The sequence below is a fragment of the Rhinolophus sinicus genome, chromosome 14, assembly GCF_057876585.1.
Source record: "Rhinolophus sinicus isolate RSI-liver-muscle chromosome 14, RSI-T2T, whole genome shotgun sequence".
Lineage (NCBI taxonomy): Eukaryota > Metazoa > Chordata > Mammalia > Chiroptera > Rhinolophidae > Rhinolophus > Rhinolophus sinicus.
Window position 1 is genome coordinate 151,086,374 of NC_142514.1, and position 19,615 is coordinate 151,105,988.

General features: G+C 43.8%; 1 protein-coding gene across 3 annotated transcripts in view; it reads left to right on the top strand.

The window, feature by feature from the left end:
• INSC (INSC spindle orientation adaptor protein) overlaps nucleotides 1–19,615 on the top strand; it is a 116,121-nt gene that overhangs the window by 61,408 nt on the left and 35,098 nt on the right. For all 3 annotated transcript variants that reach the window (XM_088791652.1, XM_088791654.1, XM_088791653.1), the window contains exons 6-7: nucleotides 6,527–6,640; nucleotides 14,247–14,372. In XM_088791652.1, the coding sequence (XP_088647778.1) occupies nucleotides 6,527–6,640; nucleotides 14,247–14,372 (240 nt within the window). The remainder of the gene's footprint in view (nucleotides 1–6,526; nucleotides 6,641–14,246; nucleotides 14,373–19,615) is intronic.

Genomic DNA, 19,615 nt, shown 5'->3' on the forward strand with positions numbered 1-19,615 from the left:
AGAATTTGAAAAGTATAAATTAGTAGTTACAAAATAGTCATGCAGATACTAACTCTTAAATGTAACTGGAATAATTTTGAGAATGACCAAATTTTTAAAGATATGTTGGATACAAATTTTATATGATGTTTTTCAGATTTGGTGCAGATTATTTAAGAAAGCAGTTAAAGCCTATTTTCTCAAAACATATTATGAAATATTTACAGTAATTTGTACTTCCTGTTAACAAAAGATAAAATTCATTGCTAGCAGCTGGACTAATTACATTTAGACAGTAAATACCCTTTTCCTTTTTTAAATACATGGGGAAGTTTAATTATGAGAGCTACTAAATATAATAGAATGATTTTGATTTTTTTCTTCTCAGATATTATTTAATTATTCCCTAAAATGAACACCAGAGTTCAATACATACATACACACCTATTTATTGAAGGAATACAATGCCTGTTCATCATATTTCTAGATTTTCAATTAATTTACAATGTTAACTACATGTTACTTTGCATTATTAAAAAAATTAGTAAATTGTTTTATCTCGGCTTTATAGCATATACAAATAAATCAAATTTTACTTTAGGTCTACATTATTTTAGTATTGACAGTTTTTAGCATTTTCCCTTAGAGGATGATTTCCATTAATTATTTGTCAGTGTTTTCTAGCATTTCTTGAAACACATATGAAAACATTTTTTAATTAAAAATGAAGTCAGGTCTTTATTGACAGAAAGTTAAATTGACTTGACTGATTGGCTTGACTAAAAGAATTGTCTTTGCCAATTAGTTCGGAGAGTGGGTATTTTCCACAAATTAAATAGCAAAAGCTATAGCTTCAAGGTTTTGGTAAAACATATTTGAATCACACAAAAATATTTGATTTAAAAACAGTATTGGCAATGAAATTAATAATATTTTGATTTTCCTAATTCTTTCTGAATAATTTGGGTAACCCAAGGTGCTATAAGGAAAGAGTAGTGGGTATAATTAATAGTTATTTGATAAGCGCTGGTAAAGTGCTTTTGGAATTCTTCCCAGAAACTGAGATAGTGAATGAATGACTTTAATGATTGGGTAACAAATGCTTTTGCAAGTCAAATAGTTTCCAATTCTTTGCTTTTACCAATGTAGAAGAGTACCAATTTAGAGGAGTTATCAGCTGGCAGATCATTAAAAATAGTGTTTGAAGACAGATCATTATGTGATTACATAACTCAGAATGTACTCAAAGGGTTGAACAACTTGGCTATACAAGTTGGCTCTATAACTCTCATTCCTCTCTATAGATTTATGGGGACAAGATTTTTCAGGGTTTACACCTAAAAATATAGCACTAAGTCAATAATCAGTCATGGATATGTGTATGAATTAGAAAGCCTTAAAAGAATAAAAGGCCTATTCATCTCACTAAGAGACCTATTTATAATAACATTTTAATTTTTCTTATTTATTATTATTTATTAAACTTATAATCTGTGTTGTTTTGACCAGTTGTATTCATAACAATTGTAATAGTAACTCAACCAAGAAGAGCGATTATTTTTAAACACTTAGAGCCTTATAGTCAGAGGAAATAAAATAAAGTTTCAAATTTTAATACTAAGTATGATTTAAGCGTGGTCAACAAAACACTTTAAAACTTAAATGTGTTCCATTAAGATAAAATTCTGAGGGAGAATTGGAATGAGAATATAAATTTAAGGGTGAAAAGAAAAGATGGGTAGTGTTCCAATGTTAAAGAAAGAGACTATTCATGTATTTTTAAATGGTTGATGATGGTATCAAGTTGTTTTGGTACTTAGATTTTGTCGAATACATCTGAAAGAATGATGCAGTGGTTATAGTTTATATCAATATTTACAATCTGCTGGAAATTACATGTTTTCCAACTTTGTTTTTTAAACTTACAATGAAAAATTTTACCTGTCAAATTAAAAATGTGCAAGGGGTTGTATATTTTTAAAAATTCTTTTAGGGCTTAACGAGAAAAAAAAATTGACGTGAATACACAGGCACTCCAGTTCCATGTCATGATGGCTATTTCCTTTTCCTTTGCTGGAGAATTGCTTAGGCCTTGAGACCCCAGTCTTGTAGGGGGGTTTTCCTTGTGATACTCCTGAAGGCTGGCCCTGAGTGAGGACAGGTCCCTCTGTCATGTGCTTTTTAGAACACTGTGTTTCCATATCTTTTGAATATTTCAGCCTTGAGTAGAATTTTTTTTTCGCTACATCATTTTTTTTTGCGGCAATGAACTCTGCCTCCAGCGTTCTCTTTCCCCTATTCCTTTCAGGGAGACTCAGGGGAGTTTCTAACAGTTTATCCTGCATCTCATGTGGGTGTCTTTCCTTTGCTAACTTATGGAATGAATACTAGTTGCTGGATCTGATTGGCTTTCCCACTTTGCTTTTGCTTTCTTTTCTGGCATGTTCTTTTGTTTTTTCCAAAAAAATTCTTCTAGATTTTGGGATTTGCCTTATTGAGAGAAAGGAAATCACTTAAGGTCTGGGTCTGCCCCAAACCTCCAGTTCTAAGAGGTCTTATCCGCATTTGCTTCTCTAAATTGGATATTCCCACCCAGGAGATAGTCTCCCATCACACCAATAGCTAACCCAAGCCTGGAGTGAGTTATTATTTCGTTTACATCCTCTTGAGTATGTGCAATCTTTCTGTGCCTTTCCTTGGAGTCCTAATTCATGCATTTCTCTAACAAGTTCTCTTAGGACATGGGCACTGCTATATCCACATTTTCAAAACACTTCCTCTGGAAATGTATCTAGTAATCCTTTGTATATTTCTTGCTGATCTCTATAGCCTTTTCCCATGTTCCAGAACTCTACTCATGATAACAAACAACCCCAACAACACTTATTTTTATTGTATGTCATAATTTTAAGGATCAAGAATTTGGGGAGGGCTTGGCTTAGTGATTCTTCTGTTCCACGTGGCATCAGCGGCGGTCACTTGGTGGTATTCAGCAGGCAGATGGTGTGGAGAGTCTTAGAGAGCTTTCATTATATGTGTGATGGCTTGGCGGGAATGACTGGAAAGCTGGTCTCCGCGGAGCATTCATCAGGAATCCTACGCATGGCTTCTACAGCGCGGCAGTCTCAGAATTACCCAACTTCTTCCATGGTGCCTCAGGACTCCAAAAAGAATATGCCGAAGGAGGTTTAGTAGCAGCCTCAAGTCTTAGACGTCTTACAACATCACTTTTGCTAAGTGCTGGCTTCTGTTGGTCACTGAGACCAGTCCAGATTCAAAAGGAGGGAAATTAGAACCCACCTTTCTTTGAGAGGAATAGCAAACAATTTGTGACCATCTTTAATCTACCACACCCTGTCGAATCTGCCCACCCACACGTGTGTAATCCTTTTACATAGCTGGGCTGCCCTAACTATGTCTAACTATGGATTCTGTATCTGAAGCTTCAGGAAGAAGCTTTACCATATTTTCCTGGCTCCTTCTGAGGAACTAATTCCAGGCTGCTGTTTGAGAGTTTACCTCTCTTAATAAATTTCACTGGGCTGCAGTCATTCTTTCTGATTGAGAAATACTTAAAAATCTATCCTCCTTTTCTAATACCTTATTTAGAGCAGTTAAATTGCATGCATCTCCTTAGCCCTTTCTTATCCCTTTCTCCTGGTTTTCAATATCTCATTTTTGTGTTTCATGTCTGCGTAGTCTATCTTTAAGAAAATATATCTGTCATTCAGCCTAACCAGTCTATTTTCCTTTATTTTGTTTCCATTTTATCCACACTCTTCTCGTGATATAGGGTTGAAGCACATTTTTGAAACTGCTCCAATTCCTCATTGATTTCCTGGAAAAAAAATTGATTTTAGAGACTTAGTTTGAAGCTGACACCAAGATCAAATTCCATAAGAAATGCCTGTGAGGAAAAAGAGGAAGTAGGAGCAGGTCTGACAACTGAGAAAGAAAAGGTGGAAGAAATGAGTAGAAAGGACAGAATTTTCGAGTCAGTCATCGGTGAGGGGCCTGCCCTGTCCCAGAGTCCTGGGCCTGCACTCGTGCCCCTCCTGTGCTCAGTCCCAGCTGGGAGTGGCACAGGGGAAGTGTGGCCTTGGCAAGAACATAGTGTTGGATCTAGAGGGGCAGCAGTTGAGGCTCTCAGTCAACTCTGCCTCCGGCAGCAGCAGCCCTGGCCACCAGAGGGCAGAGTGTTGTCCATGTGAATGGAAGCCAGGATGGAAAACCACTCTCTAATCTGGCGAAAGCTAATGAGGCTGGATAGCTTCCTTGCCCTGATCTTTGCATCTCCACTAGTCCAGCTGAGGTCCTGCCAACACTGAAGGAGATGAATTCACTGACCTTTGAAAACAGGAAGTTGGATTCACAGGGTTAAGGTCTGATTCCACCATGTACCACCTCTGTGATGACCTTGGTCAGATTTCTGTGTCTCGGTTTCCTTAATTGTATCATGAAGGTTGGACAAGACTTCTGTGGGTCCTTCCAGCTCTGACATCTTAGGATACTTAGGGCCTTGATGATGTCAGATGAGACTTTGATCTCATATCTTTCCAAATTTATACCTGTGAAAAAGGATGCTTACCACTTTTCATTGTCAGAGAGCTAATTCACTGAGACATATCTGGGGCGTAATTACAGTATATATGCATATAGACATTGAAAGAAATTATTCTGAGACATAAATTGTCTAACACTAGCAGGTGATTGCAAAAGACATTGGGTTTGGATTGTTTAATGCAATGCTAATTTGCTTCAAGTGCAAACACTAATCAGGAACATTAGGTAATTATCATTTAGGTACAGGACCCCAATATATGAAATCTGCATTTTCATGTGGGCCTTAGTATCACTTAGGTAACTGCTTACGGTAACGGTGGGGAAGGATTCTAAGAAATACGTTCATTATAGAGATTTGTAGTGACAAATCTTGATTATTAATTTTACCTTTTGTTGAATATCTTATAAGAGGCATCTATCAAATCTTAGGAACAATTTTTATATTTAAGTAGTTTGATTAAATACACACTTAATCTTAGTGTGAAGAATCCTATGAGTTTGAAGAAAAAAAGGAGAGCCATTTCTTGAGCCTCAAACCCCCTTAGTTTTCCTCATTTTACAAATGGGGAAACTGAGGCCCAGGGAGTTTATCTCAATTGCCCCAAATCACAAAATAATAACTGCTAACAATTTTATTTTGCTTCTCAGTGCCAGGTACATTTAGAAGTCCTTTATATATATTGACGACCTTAGTAGATGAGTACAACCACCATAAGAGATAGACACTGTGATTTCCACCATTTTGCATATGAGGAAACTGAGGTATAGAAGGGTTAAGTTACTTGCTCTAGGGCACATAGACAGAAGTGGCAGAGCCAAGATTTGAACCCAGGCAATTTGGCTCCAGAGCCCATCCTTTCAACCATATACACACTTCCTCTTTAACATAGTATGTTAAAAAAAAGGCAAGCTGGAACTAGAACTCAGATCTCCTCATTTTCTTTTAAGGGCCTTTTCCATAACATCAGAGTTAATTAAAAACAAATCCATTTAATATTTCAAAATAAACTTGGCAACTGGAATTGCGGAAGTGGCTTGTCTGAGCCCCCATCTCTGGAGGTCTTACTTTTTTGCATGAGGCCCCTAAAAGCAATCTCCCCAACCTCCATCTCCACACCTCTCAAAAGAAACTAGCATTAATTAGCAGATAGGAATTTATAATCAATGAATCATATGCTTTAAAGCAAATGGCTGATTATGAAGTAGTTTCAAGATATGTGAAAAGCTTTTTCTCAGAAATAAGCTAAACTCTTTTAGGAATAACGCTGTTATCATATTGATAAAATTTCCATTTGCTTTTCTTCTCTGGGCCTTTCTGGGTCCTATGTGTGGTCATTCCCAGACTCTCACCACTAGCCGTAGATTCCTCAGCCTTGATCATTGTGGCATTCCTCGTTTAGTTTACCCACTCTTTGACAGGACTCCAATGTTATATTTTGGCCTGGCTAGACACCCACTGCTAATGCCCTCCTGGCGAACAGTAAGCTACTACAGCGTAGCGTGCTTCTCTTGACTCAACCCCTGAACCCACGACCCAGCTGGAGTTCCCCATTGGCTAATAGCCATCCAAAAGCAAATTCTTTGGTCATAGCCATAGCAACTCATTGGTTTTCAACTTGGAGGTTTGCTTACTTCACTGATGGTTTCTGTTCTCATTAGTTGCCAGTAGCACATTGAAACTGTACTTGCTGAGACCATCAATGTTGAGAACTGATTTTCTGATCCACTGGAGCAGGGCACATTTTCCATCCATGCCCCAAGGGTTTGAAATGATCCCATATTTCTGAAATGTAGCTCAGACCCACGCTGACTCATCTTTCCCAAAGTTAGCAACTCATCACTGCCATCGTGGAGCAGAGGATGGGGAAGGATTATAGATTCTAGGGGGCACTTAAGAGCAGGGACCCACTGGTATTTTGTTAAGAAAGATGGGCAGAGGGTAAATGGGGGTGAATAACCATCAAATTTTGCTCTCTTTTGTTAGGCACTAGTGAGAAAAATCGATGCCTCTGACAATATCTATACCACGGAATCCACCACAGGCAACCTGTTCAGCCTGACCCAGGAGGGGGCTCCCTTGTGTCGCATCATAGCCAAGGTAAGTTTCATGTTTGGGGGCCAAAATCACAGGCTGGAGGAGAGTAAGAGGCAGCTACTTTGGTGGGAACAGCTGGCTCAGGAAGTTGTCCTGGCTCAGGAAGTTGTCCTGGCTCTAGCATTTGCTTGTTGTGTGACCTTGGAAGAGTCAGCTCCCCTCCCTGGACCTTGGCATCTCCATCTTTAATAGTGATTAGCCCTGCTGATTCATTCCCTACTTGATGTCTCAGTACCCTCAGACTCTCTATCATCTTTCTTCATGTAAGATTTCTGTGATAAACATTAACCCTCCTTCCTCATCTCCACATACCCCACCAAACCCAAACTGAGCATAACCTCCAACTCAAACACTTGGCTGAATCCCCAAAATGCTTGCAGCCACTCTAACACTACATAAGGGAAAGACACAATTTAAAAGGACAGTGGTTTTCATCAATTACAATGGGAGTTATACTTCATTAGATTTATGGTCAATTTGCCCCTGCACCTGAGGTCCAAACATTTAGAGAAAATATAGGCAATTTGTAGCCCTAGGACCTCATGAGGGTCTGTTTCAGTTTTACTTTTTTACTTGAGAAATGAAATCACCACTGGGGATAGAAACAGTGGTGTAATTGCAAGCAAAGTTACATCTTTCGGTAAACTTAAGATACCAGTCACAGGAAGATGCTCCAACTTGGTGCTTCCCATTCCTGACTCTGCACCACAATCCAAAACTTAGGGAGGTTTTGGAAAACACAGATACTTTTGCCTCATCCAGGATTTACTGAGGTCCTGATCTGAGACCTGGGACTCTACATTTTAACAAGCTCTACGGGTGATTCTGAGGCAGGGCCAGACTCTCAGAATCACTGATCTAAGCCCTTAGGGAAATCTGGAAGAATAGGGTACATGCTTATTAACGCTGGTCAGAGGAGAAGTAAATTGTACAAAACAGCAATAGCTGACATTTGAGTATTGCTGTCCACTGTGATTTTAATGCTTTACATACATTATCTCTTTTAAATCACAAAATCCTCCTATGAGGTAGGTACCATGTTGTTCCTGTCTTTAGTTGAAGAAATGGTTTAAGGGACTTGTTCAGGGTCCCACAAATGATAAAGAGTGGAGTCAGAATTAGAACCCAAGTCTCTTTAATTTACAGTTCATGATCCTAAAGCCCACAGTGGTGACTTCCGGTTCAATCCTTGGCTCTTCAGGTTCTTGGGCCAAAGTGTGACTCAGAAGTTCTCAATCCTGTTTTCATATTAGACTCAGTGAACTTTAAAAAGGTTCTGATTCAGATTTAATGGGTCTGGAATGTGGCCTGGGGTAAATATTTTAGCATCCCGTGTGATTCTAATATACTTCTTGCGTTGGGGACCACTAGCTCTTAAAGAGTAATCAGGTGTAATTTAACTTAGAAAGCTTGTGAAGTTGTTGGGCCAAAGGGGACGGAGAGGGTAGCATCAGCTCTGTCCTCTCCAAGGAGTCTGTGACTCAATCACTCAGCTAGGTTAAGAGTATTGTCTCTGAAGAGGTCTGTCTCAGCGCTGTGGGGACAGACGGCCGCTCCAGTCTGGTGCTGGAATTGACTCAACGTCAGCTTCATGATTCACTTCAAACAGAAAGTAGCTGACGCTCATCTGGAACGAGGACTATTTTCTCCTTTCAAAATGAGTTGCAAATATTGGCTGGGTTTGGGCACCAGGTGTGGATCTGAGGCGTGGAAGGGGCAAGGGACTCTTCTGAATGGCAGCGCGGGGCCTGAAGTGTTTTTATGTTTTGGAAAGAACTGGCCTTAAACGTTTCCTGGGGAAGAAACTTTGCTGAAGCTCTTTTTCTGTTCCAAGGCCTGGGCATGCCAAGCTCTGCCTCCGTGTGTTGTAGACAGCCCTTCCTGCCTGCTTGCATTTGTGCTCTATTTCCAGAAAAGCAGAGAGGGGCCTAAGCCAAAGATGATGCTGGTCTCCTCTGGGGACCACGACTTACCACTGGTTAAATATTGACCCCAAACATTTCCAGTGGTAAGGTCGAAAGGCCTGGGCCGGGACCCCCTCTTCAGCTATTTAACTATCCTCTACCCCAACACCACCACTGGGCTCTCAAGAAACATGACCAGTAGTTGTTTAAAGATTTGGAGGTTCCTTTGAGTGTGGACATGGGCTACACCCCACCAGAATCTGCCCAAGGGAGTACACGTGTCTCACGGACTATTAACAATATGAAGAATGACTATTTATTGGTGGCTTTCAATGTGCCAAGCCCTGTGTTGGGCATTATCCACACAGTTATCATATCTTCTCTACATGTACCCATCTGAGATGGCTACCGGTGACCCTATTTTACAGAAAAGGATGCCAGGACTCCTAGTGGTTGAATACCTTGAGCAGCTAACACTTGAAACCACCTTTGTCCAACTCTGGAGTCAATGCTTTTTCCATTTTACCAGCTCAATTTGGCTACAAACATAGAATACCTCCCTTTCCAGGCAAAGCTCCTGCTTAAACGATCCTGTCTCCCTCTTAAACAGGATTTCCTCTTTCTCTGCTCCTGGTGCACCACGCAATGGTTGGCTTGCGCACTTCACGCCTGAGGCTGGTGAAGGCTGGCAGTGAGGGGTATTGGCAGGTGTAGGGAAGAAATAGGAGAACCTGAGATCTCTAAAGCTAGAAGTGTTCAGCTTTGATGATGACGGTGGTGGTAGTAGCTGTCGTAGTAGAAATAAGAAATAAACACTTATATACAGCACTTAATTATGTGCCAGACAATATTCTAAGGGCTTTCTATGTAACCCATCTACACCTCGTAACAATCCTCTGTGGTAGGTAGTATGTATCTGCCCGCATCATAGAGGTGGGGGAGCTGAGACAGTGAGAGGGTCACACAGCTAGTAAGTGACCGAGCTGGAATTTGAACCTGGCGATTGGGCAGCAAAGGCTGTGCTCTCGGTTACCATTTTGAACTGCCTCTCAGCAGCACGTCTTCCTCGTCCTGCCTTTCTTTTCCTTCTTCCTTTTCCTCCCCGTACCCACTTCCCACCTTCAGTGCCCTTCATGATTTGCTGAGTCCTTTCTGTATGTCAAGCACTGGGTTAAACTTTCCATTCGTTAGCTGATGCTCCCGATAACCTTAGGCTAGTTATAATTATAATTCCTATTTTTAAGATGAAGAAATAGCGGCTCAGAAACAAAGTCATACACATTCAGTGCAGAGCTGGGATTTTAATTAGACCTGCTGACTCCAGAATCTTAATCTCAACCTTCTCATGTCTTTAGTTCTTGGGAGAGAGTAGACAGAAGGTTAAAGCAGAGAGAAGATTGAGTGACGACTCCCCTCTTTCTAGCCTGGAAGATGGTGAGACTAGTTTCCAGCAGAATCACTGTGTTTGGGTTTCCAGTCTTGGCAGTGACTCAGGGGCTGGGCGTCCCTGGCATGCCCTGTAAAGCATCCTCACTGTGGATGCTCAGGATATGTGCCCAATAGAGTGACCGATGTGGGCATTCTCCCCAGTGTTCTTTCCCACCCACCTCTTTGGGGCCCAGTGTGGTCTGTCTTTGGGTCTTCCATCCATCTGAGCTGCCTCCATGAGACGATTTGACAACCTGTCTGAGGTCTGTCATCTCAGCCTCTTGGGTTCCTCTGCAGGCCGAGGAGTAAACCCAGTCTTCCCTATGTATGGTGATGGTAGCAAACCCATCCCTTCCTGAGTACAAAGCATAGAACACTCCCTTGTGTTTTGTGGAAATGACCCCACACTCCAGTTCCTCTGTGATTCCCCCCACCACTGGTCCACACACCCCACAGAGGTCTAGTCCAGCTTTATGACAGCTTATCCCAAGTCTATCTGAATAATGCATACCATATACAGTTGGGCTCTGAGCCTGGAGCTTTCTATAAAATTAAACAAGCTCCAACCAACAGTGCGATTCTGCTAGCGCAGGCGATTCCTGGCTCTACGCTAAGATGAGTGCTGCCCTTGGGTCCTCGATGGGGGCTTCTGGGGAGTCCGTGCCACTAATCCATCTCACTTCCTCACTGCCTCATTTCTACTCTCCCTCTCACATATTCCAGCCCCTGAGGCACCTTTTATGAGGGTATGAGACACTCTTTTAACTGGGAAGCCTTCCATAGCCTGACCCTCACCCGGATGTCCAGAACTGTGGGCTTTCATATACATGAACTCAATTACTCCCCTGAAGGCTCAGTCATGTAACTGTCATGGCCCCATTTTTGGCCGAAGTTAACCAGCAGAAGAGCCAGGATTTGAACGAGAATCCCCTCAGTTTGGGTTAGGAATTCCCCCCACCGCTTTCCTCTCCCAGTAACTAAAAATGCTAAGAAGGCCATTTTTCACCGGTTTGGGAAACGATGTAATGAGAATTCTACACAAATGGGTGCAGAGGCTTAAATATAGTTATGCTGGGCTCAGTGCTTCCTGAGCCAAAGGAAAGCTGCCACATTGATCCTGGCTTTTGGCCTGCATTCTTTGGCACCATTTCTTAGTTGTTGCTTCCAGATATAAACTCTATCTATCTATCATCTATTTATCTATTTATCTATCTATCTATCTATCTATCTTTTTATCATTTATCTATGATAGCTATCTTTTATCTATGATATCTATCAATCTATCCTTGTACATATAGAAATAATATGCAATGTACATGATTAAATATAAATAGAGACATATATAAATATGCACACATATGTAAAAACATATATATTTACATCAGGAGAGAAGTCATTAATGACCAGCTGGGCTAGCTGGGGAGATTCCCATTTCTTTTCTTCTCACTTTGAAGAGAAATTTGATTTTACTTGCTCTCTGAGTAAGGTCTTTATGTGGAACCCTCATTAGATGTCCCAGGAACTGTGGGAAAGTAAAAAGGCAGGGGTGAAGGACTGTGGAGCAAGGACTCAGAGGGTAAGTGCCTTGTCCCGTCTAGAGCATGTTTTATTGGAGTGATGGTGGCCATTTAAAATCAGAGTGCTTCCCTTTCATGAACCTACAGCCCCCCTCAGATTATGTTAGAAGTGCTTGCTCTGTACCCCTTTAACCCTGCACCCCTCCTCCATTTTGCTGCACTTTTACCCAGATTTCTTCCTGCTTTTAAATTGTCTGCCTTCCCATGACTCACTGCCTGTCAGACCACATGTTCAGCACGGACAGGAGCTGGGCCGCATTGCCCAGTGCCCAGCATCGCGTCTGGCACATAATTCACCATTAATATGTTTTGGCTGCGTGAATGAATTTACCGGCCCTAAGATAGGCCCCTTTGTCATCAAATGAAGTACCCCAAAATAAAGTAGGGATATACTACCCTGTTACCCTGAAAATAAGGCCTAGCTGGACAATCAGCTCTAATGCATCTTTTGGAGCAAAAATTAATATAAGGCCCAGTTTTATATTATATTACGTAAGACACAGTCTTATAGTAAAATAAGACCAGATCTTATATTAATTTTTGCTCCAAAAGACGCATTAGAGCTGATTGTCCAGCTAGGTCTCATTTTCAGGGAAAGATGGTAGTTAGGGATCACTCTTAGCTGACTATAAAATTTAGGAAATTATGAACTTTCCCAGAATTGGACACTTTCATCTTGGTCCCTGCAGTGATAAACAGTATAATTCTAAGGATGAAAAGTGTCCCTGAGCCTCCCTTTGTGGGGTGCTGAGGAAGGAACCATCTGGGATGTCTAACTTACTTCCATGAGCCTGTGCTGGGCCATAGTGGTTATTGCTTCCTCTTCCAGTTGCTTATTCATTATCCTTGCAATCACAGCTGCACCCCCAGAGCACGGAACAGTGCCTGGGTGTGTCGTAGGTGCTCAGAATACTTTTTTGATGAAAGAGGTCTCAAAAATCTGACGGGGGGTGGTCAGAACCCATCTTCTTCTTATAACATTTTCTCAGTTGGGGAACAGACTGCAATGGGCTGAGTTAGAAGCAGGAGGTCAAAGGTGAGTATCTCTCAGGACCAAGTTCAGATCACTTGCTCACACATTCTTTACTGCTGCCACCACATTCAGCCCTCAGGGAAGGGAGAGGGGAAACAGGACAAAGTCCAATGTGGGGTATGCAGCTTCTCTTGCTCTGGATGCCCACGGTGGTGTGGCCACCGGTTTTCCAGTTGAGTTACCTTTGTGATCTGTTGGCTCTCTCACTTTGCTCTCAGAGCTAAGGTGGCTCCAGCGATTTTTTATAGAACAAATATGACCAGTTAGGATGAGCGCCTCGCTCCCAGATTCTTCCCAGAAGGCCTTGCAGACTGCTCGTGGGAAGTGCCCACAAGATAAAGGTGTTTCCATGAACAGCTCTCACAAAAGGAGAAGTACACGCTTACACTCAAGAGCCAGGCTGATCCTAAAGGAATTTTTGGTTTTGTTTTGTTTTCTGTTCTTTTGTTTGTTTGTTTTACCAACGGGAGTCGAGGAGTGAAAACAAGGATGGTGTTGATTTGGGGTGAATTATTTCACCCATCTGGGCTTCAGCTTTTTCCGTGACAAAATGGGAATAAATTGTAATATTGATATAAATAAAACTCCTTTTTTGGTGTGTGTGCTGCCATGGTTGTTGGGAGGATCTGAGAAGGAATGGGCGGTTGCTGGCAGAGCAGGAACCAGCACTGGGCATCGAGGCTTTGGTTTCCTCCGCCTGCTTCAGACTTGTTTCTAAAACCTATTTCAGATGATGCGGGCTTGCTCCATGGCAGGCTGCTGAGAGGGGTTGCCAGGTGTCTGGGAGCAATAGAGTGGAGTTGAGCCTGGTCCCAGCAAACACGTCTGCCCTGGCACTGCAACCCCAGAGTTTTTGGGGACTCCCACTTCCAGTTTGCACTATCATCCAGTTGGGTGACATCATTTCTGGAGCTAGCATTTCACGGCAGCATGCGTGTAAACATGGGAGTGTGTGTGTGTGTGTGTGTGTGTAGGAACTGTAGGGAAGGAAAAAAATCCTGGTTTTCTGTTATGGTCCTAGATTCTCTGGCTGGTGCCCTGCAAATTGGGCTAACAAAAGACAGATTAACAAGAGAAAAACAAACAGAAGTGTATTAGTCTGTGCACTGCACTTTCACATGGGAGCACTCAGAGACCAATAACTCAGAATTGGTTAGAACTTGGGCTTATATAGAATCTTAGCAGAGGAACACTACATTTTTAGTGAAGTAACAAGACAGAGGGAAAGGACCTTGAGTCTTTGGGGCAGCAAATCGTAGTAAGGCAAATATATGGGAAACTAATAGTAGGTAAAGGCTGGTAATAGTGAAGTTTGTTATGTAGATATCCTCTGATGCCATCTCCAAGCTGATAAGGGTCTAAAGTTGTCTCTGGTGATTAAATTTTGTCCTTCCTAGCAGAGATGAGAGGGGGCACAATTTTGTAAGTTGACGTTCTGCTTTTGGGCAAACAGGACAGAGGAGATCTTTTCTCATATCTGCTTTTTCTCAATTGCCTCCAGCCCAAAATAATCCTTATGCTAAAGTGGCATATTTTAGGGCGCCATATTCTGCCATCCTATAGACCTAACAGCATACCTGCTGAATGAGGGATGTCATTTATTTTTGAGTCAGCCCTAAGGAAAGGTCACACAGTGAGGTCATGTGACATTTTCTTTTCCTTGGCAGGAGGGTGGCGTCGTAGCACTCTTCAAGGTCTGCCGGCAGGACAGTTTCCGGTGTCTGTACCCCCAGGCGCTGCGCACACTGGCCTCCATCTGCTGTGTGGAAGAGGGTGTCCACCAGCTGGAGAAGGTGAGAGTGCAGCTGGCTGGCTGGGTGGGGCCTGAGGTCCCTGAGCCAGGTGAGTAGGTGGGGAAAAGGCCTACTGGTGGCCACCTGGGCCTCTTCCTGGAGCAAGTCCCTCCTTTCCCTGGGCATCATTTGGATGGAACTGCTGGGATCCTGACTGTGGGAGTCGATGAAGATGTGAGGGAGACGGGACCTGAGGAACTCAGCCAGGAAAGGCCGGGCCCAAAGGGGCACTCAGCGCTTCCTGGGTGGCATGAGCAAGAGTGGGTAGAACAGAGCAGGTGGCAGGAAGTCGGGTGGGGAGTGGTGTTGAGCTTCAGGACAGTTGGTTCTTCACTCATGGCAGGACCCCAGGAGGAGGTGGAGGATCCAGCTCCTCAGGGGACAGAATGGCAAGAGCAAGGTGGGTGGTAGGTGCCTTGGCAAGCAGATGGGGCTCCACTGAGACTAGAGACTAGAGAGCTTGGGAAAGGGAAAGTGAAGCCTAAGTCCAAGCCTATGTCGGGTCAACAAGGCGCAAGGGTGGGCGGGGTTACAGGGAAGGTGGTGATCTGATAGGTCCAGGTGCCTCACCTCCAGGCCAATCCAAGGCAATGTGACTAATTGCAGCCACTGCCCTCCTCACTAACCCCAAACTGTAGGGCTGAGGCAGCTCCTCTACCAGGACCTGAGCCTGCAGATGGGTCCTCAGGGACATTAGCCAGGAGGGTTGGGGAGGCTAGAGCTGACATTTGTGGCAAGTTCCAAGGAAAGATGCTGCAAATGTTTATGGAAGCGAGGTAGAAAGGCCTAATGTGTCCTGGTGACAGTTGTGGTGCTTGTAGGGTTGGGGGGTAGATACCTTGAGTCTGTTCCTGTGACTGGTCTAAATGGGGATGGGGCAAGCAAACTGCTTCCCTTCCTCTGCAGTGTGTCCCATAATCTGGTCCCGGCTACCCAGAAAACCTGTGCCCGACCCCAGCTGCTTCATTTTGGTCTGGATTCCTAGACAGATGGTCATCTTACTTTCCATCCTGCTTCTTTCCAAATCTACTCAGGTTACTGCACAGGGTCACAGGATCATGGGCTCAGAGATGCTCTTAAACTGAGGAAGGAGGAATCTGCTCATTTTACAGATGAGAAGGCTGTGGCTCAGAATGGCTAAGTAATTTGTCTGAGGTCACACAGCAAGACGATGGAGGAGGAGTGGCAGCCATCTGCTCAGATTGCCCTCTTCCCACAGGGTCAGAAGCCTTTGTATGTGTGTGCTCACTTAGATGGCAAAATGGAGGAGGGGGGCCGCGGTGAAATAGAGTCTCCCTGAAGTAAATGTATCGAGCATCTCCAGCTCATGTGTGGAATATTCTCGCTTTTTTCTTCTTCTTCTTCTTTTTTTTCAAAATAAAATCTTTTTCCTTGGATAGTGGAAAAATAGCCAAACGGGGTTGTTTCTCATCTTCTTTCATGCTGGTTGACAGGAAGAATGACACGAGAAAATAGAAGGGACTGTAGTCACCAGTCCTCCCAAAGCAGTGGATTTCTTGGCTGTAGAGTTTGCAGAGCAGCAGGAAATTTTCAGCCTGGAGCAGAACAACAGCAGGGCTCTTTTGTTTAGAGCTGAAAACCTGTACAGCAAGGCTGGAGGCAATTGTGTTGTTGTTGTTGTTGTTGTTGTTCTATCTTTCTGATGCTACTCCAAAGGCAGAATATGTCCTTACCAGGCCAGATGGGTCACCTGGCCTGGGAGTCAGACCCTGCCCTGCGGAGCAACAGGACAAAGGGAATGCTCCCCGTCTGAGGGCTTGCCAAGTGTGCCTGCGGGCACACACACACACACACACACACACACACACACACACACACCCCTTCATTAAGTCTCCAGAAGCTTGTGAGGTGAACACTATTCATAGCTTCATCTTCTAGACAAGGAAACTGAGTCTCAGCCAGTTTAAGTGACTTGCCTGAAAGTTTTGGAGCCAGAATTTGGACCCATGGCCTGAGTTTAATGCCCATTTTATCTCATTGCCTTGCCAGTTTGATACTTTCAGAAAGCACTGAAAAAGGCCCTATAACTAAACCCTTGCTGCTAATGGCAAATGTGCTAATCCCTACCCCTAACTGGCACAGGAGAAGGTAGCCGTATCTGGCTATTGCCCCCTCCAAGTCAGATTGCTTTCCATATACAGACAACTCTCATGCCTGGCACAGAGACATTAATATTTCAGGAGTGTCACCGAGTGGGAGTTGCCTGAGAAGAGCCCCCTTGTGGTCAGAACCAGCAACTACATTGCACAGCAGCTGTATAGCTTGCAAAGTGGCTCCATGTTCTCATTTCATTTGATGCTTGCCTCGAATGTGCAAGCATCCCGACTATACATTACAAAGAAACTATGGCCCAGAGAGGTGAAATGACTTGTTGCACAGAATCACACAGCTTGTAATTCATTCATTCAGCAAATATTTATTGACTATCTGCTGTTTTCCAGGCACTGTTTTTTAGGTGCTTGGAGTATAGCTTTAAAGTCAGCCTGCTGCCTGTTTTGATATATATGGTCCATGAACTAAGAATTAAAAAAAAAATTTTTTAGATGGAAAAAAAATCAGAAGAAGAATAATATTTGTGTCACATGAAAATGATATGAAATTAAAATTTTTGATCCATAAAGTTGTATTGGAATACAGTCGTTGCCTGTGTCTGCTTTCACACAACAACAGAACTGAATAATTGCCAAAGACCATGTAGGCTGCAAAGTCAAAAATATTTACTATGTGGCCTTCTACAGAAATGTTTATTGACCTCTGTTCTATCAGGTAATAAGGTTATGATGACAATGATGAAAAGGACAATAACTAACATATCAAATACTTGCTTTGGGCAAGTCAAGTACTTCGCAAAGCCCCTCCTTTCATTGTGTCATTTAATCGTTTATTATCCCCACTGCTTATAGAACGAAGCCAGACTCAGAGAACTGAAGCAATTTGCTCAAGAGCACACAGCTAATAAACGGCCTAGCAGTAATTTAATTCCAGCTCTGCGGAGACAGAGCCTGCCTGGGCTGTGAACCATTAGGTGGACCCAGGACTCAAATCCGATATTGTGAGGCCACCCTCTTCTCCTCCACATAACACTGCTTCCAAAGTTGTGAGAGGTTCTAGAGACACCCAGACAGGGGCTGGGTGTCCCCCTGCCCTCTTTTGCTGCCCGCCCCTTGATCCTGCCCACACCTGTCCCACTCCATGACCTGAGCTGCTAAGCAATGGCCTCAGAAGCTCTGATGAGGTCTGCCATTGTCAGCGTTTGGGTGGAAGGTGAAGTCCAGGGACAGACTGGATGATAGAACTGTAGCAGCACAGGTGTGGTGAAGGCAGGGTAGGGGAGTGCAGCGCCCAGGGGGATCGCTCTAGCTGCCCACTCACCAGGCACAGTTCCTGCCCTAATTGGATAATGTCAAAGTCCCAGCCTTCCCCTGATTTATTGGCCTGGCCTCCTTGCTGAAGCTCGCTTCATTAATTGGCAGTGAGAAATAGTGCTGGATTTGGTGAAATTCATCTCTGTCATGTGGCTCCCCCCCACTTCCCCCTGACCTTGAAAAGGTTCATTAAATTAAGCATAGACCCCAGGAGTAGAGATGTGGGTCTACTCAGGTCACCAGACACCCCCATCCATCTCCCGCCCTGCTGCATGATGCCTGAGCTCTGTTGGACTTGAGGCATTTGTGTGGTCATAGATTCAGTCATGATTTCATTCATTCACATCAAGTCACTTATTCATCTGCTTCTTCATTCCTTCTGTCATCTGGTCACTTTCAGCTCACTCACTTACTCGCTCACTCACCCAGTCCATCATCATTTAATCACCCAGTCCATCATGCTACTAATTCATTCTTTCATCACATGTTTGTTGTGAAGCAGCCTGGCACAGTGGGGAAACCATGGTCTTTGAGAGCCAGGTTCTCCTGGGTTGGAAACCTATGTATTTGGATGCATTACTCTGGGCAAGTTAGTTAACTTCCCAGAGGTGCGGTTTCCTCATCAGTCAAATGGGCATGATGGAATCTACCTCTAGGATTGTCAGAGAAGAAGAGCTGTGCAGTCACGTAGTGTCTGGCACACAGTAGGCACCGAACAAATAGTAGCTAATGTGATTGCTGCACACATGATGCCAATCGCTGGTGTTGTAAAAGTCACTGGCTTTGAAAAGATTGCAGTGTGGTGGAGAAGGGAGCATGTTGGCGTGCCAGCAGGAAGGGCTCACTAGCAGGGTCAAAGATGCTGCCCGGTACAGTATGGAAAAGTCGGGTGGGGCTGGAGCACGAGTCCTCATAATTTTTCCATTTTACAGATGAGGAAATTGAGGTTGGGGTTGGAAGCACCAGCGGCCAGGATGGGATTGGAGGGGGTAGGGACTAGGGCAGGACTGGGGACTCTGGTCCAGGTGGGAGGCTGGGGATCTGAAGGGCAGGAGCCTACAGGTCTAGGGCCATAAGGGTGGGGCAGGATCTCAAAGCCCAATGTACAGACAGCCTCAGATGACCTCCAAGAGAGTTCTAGTAATTGCCTCTTCCAGCCTTGAGGCCAGAGACAATCTTGCTTTCAACAGAGTTTCCTTTTATTCCCATTCCCCTCCCTCTTGTTTTATTTTTTTTCAAATAAGGAGTTCTCCCTGGGCTGGAGCCAAGGGGAGAGTTTAATGAAAATCAATGGAGACATTAAAGAAGAGCAGAGGACAGGGAAGGAGGGCTCAATTTCAAGGATGAGGAGAAAATCATCAGTGGTGAGGGCTGAGAAAACTGCTGTCTGTCTGTGCAGCTCCCTCACCTCACCCCTGTTTCCTGGGGCAGCTTCCTGGGATCACTTGCCCTGACATCTGAAGGACCAGGTTGGAGGTAGGGAGGCCTGGACCCCGCTATTGAAATCTCAGAGATCCTGGGTAGGAGGGAGATGGGTGCGGGGGTGGGGTGGGGTGGTGGTGATGCAGAGGCTCTGATGCTCCAGCTGCTGTTTTATAGGACTTTCACTCCATTGCCTGCTCTCTGTAGGGTTGCAGATGGTCAGAAATAGATAATATTTTCCAAAAAAAGAAAAGTTAACCGGTGTTTTCTATCTTTTGATAATTTGATTCACATAATCATTTTGCAAGGAAGGCAGGGAGAGACGGTCACACCCATTTTACAGAAGGGGAAGTTAAGGCTGGAAGGCATAAAGACACTGAGAGAGGCAGGGCTGGGTTGAGAACCCTGTGCTTTTGCTCCTAGGCATAGGTTTAG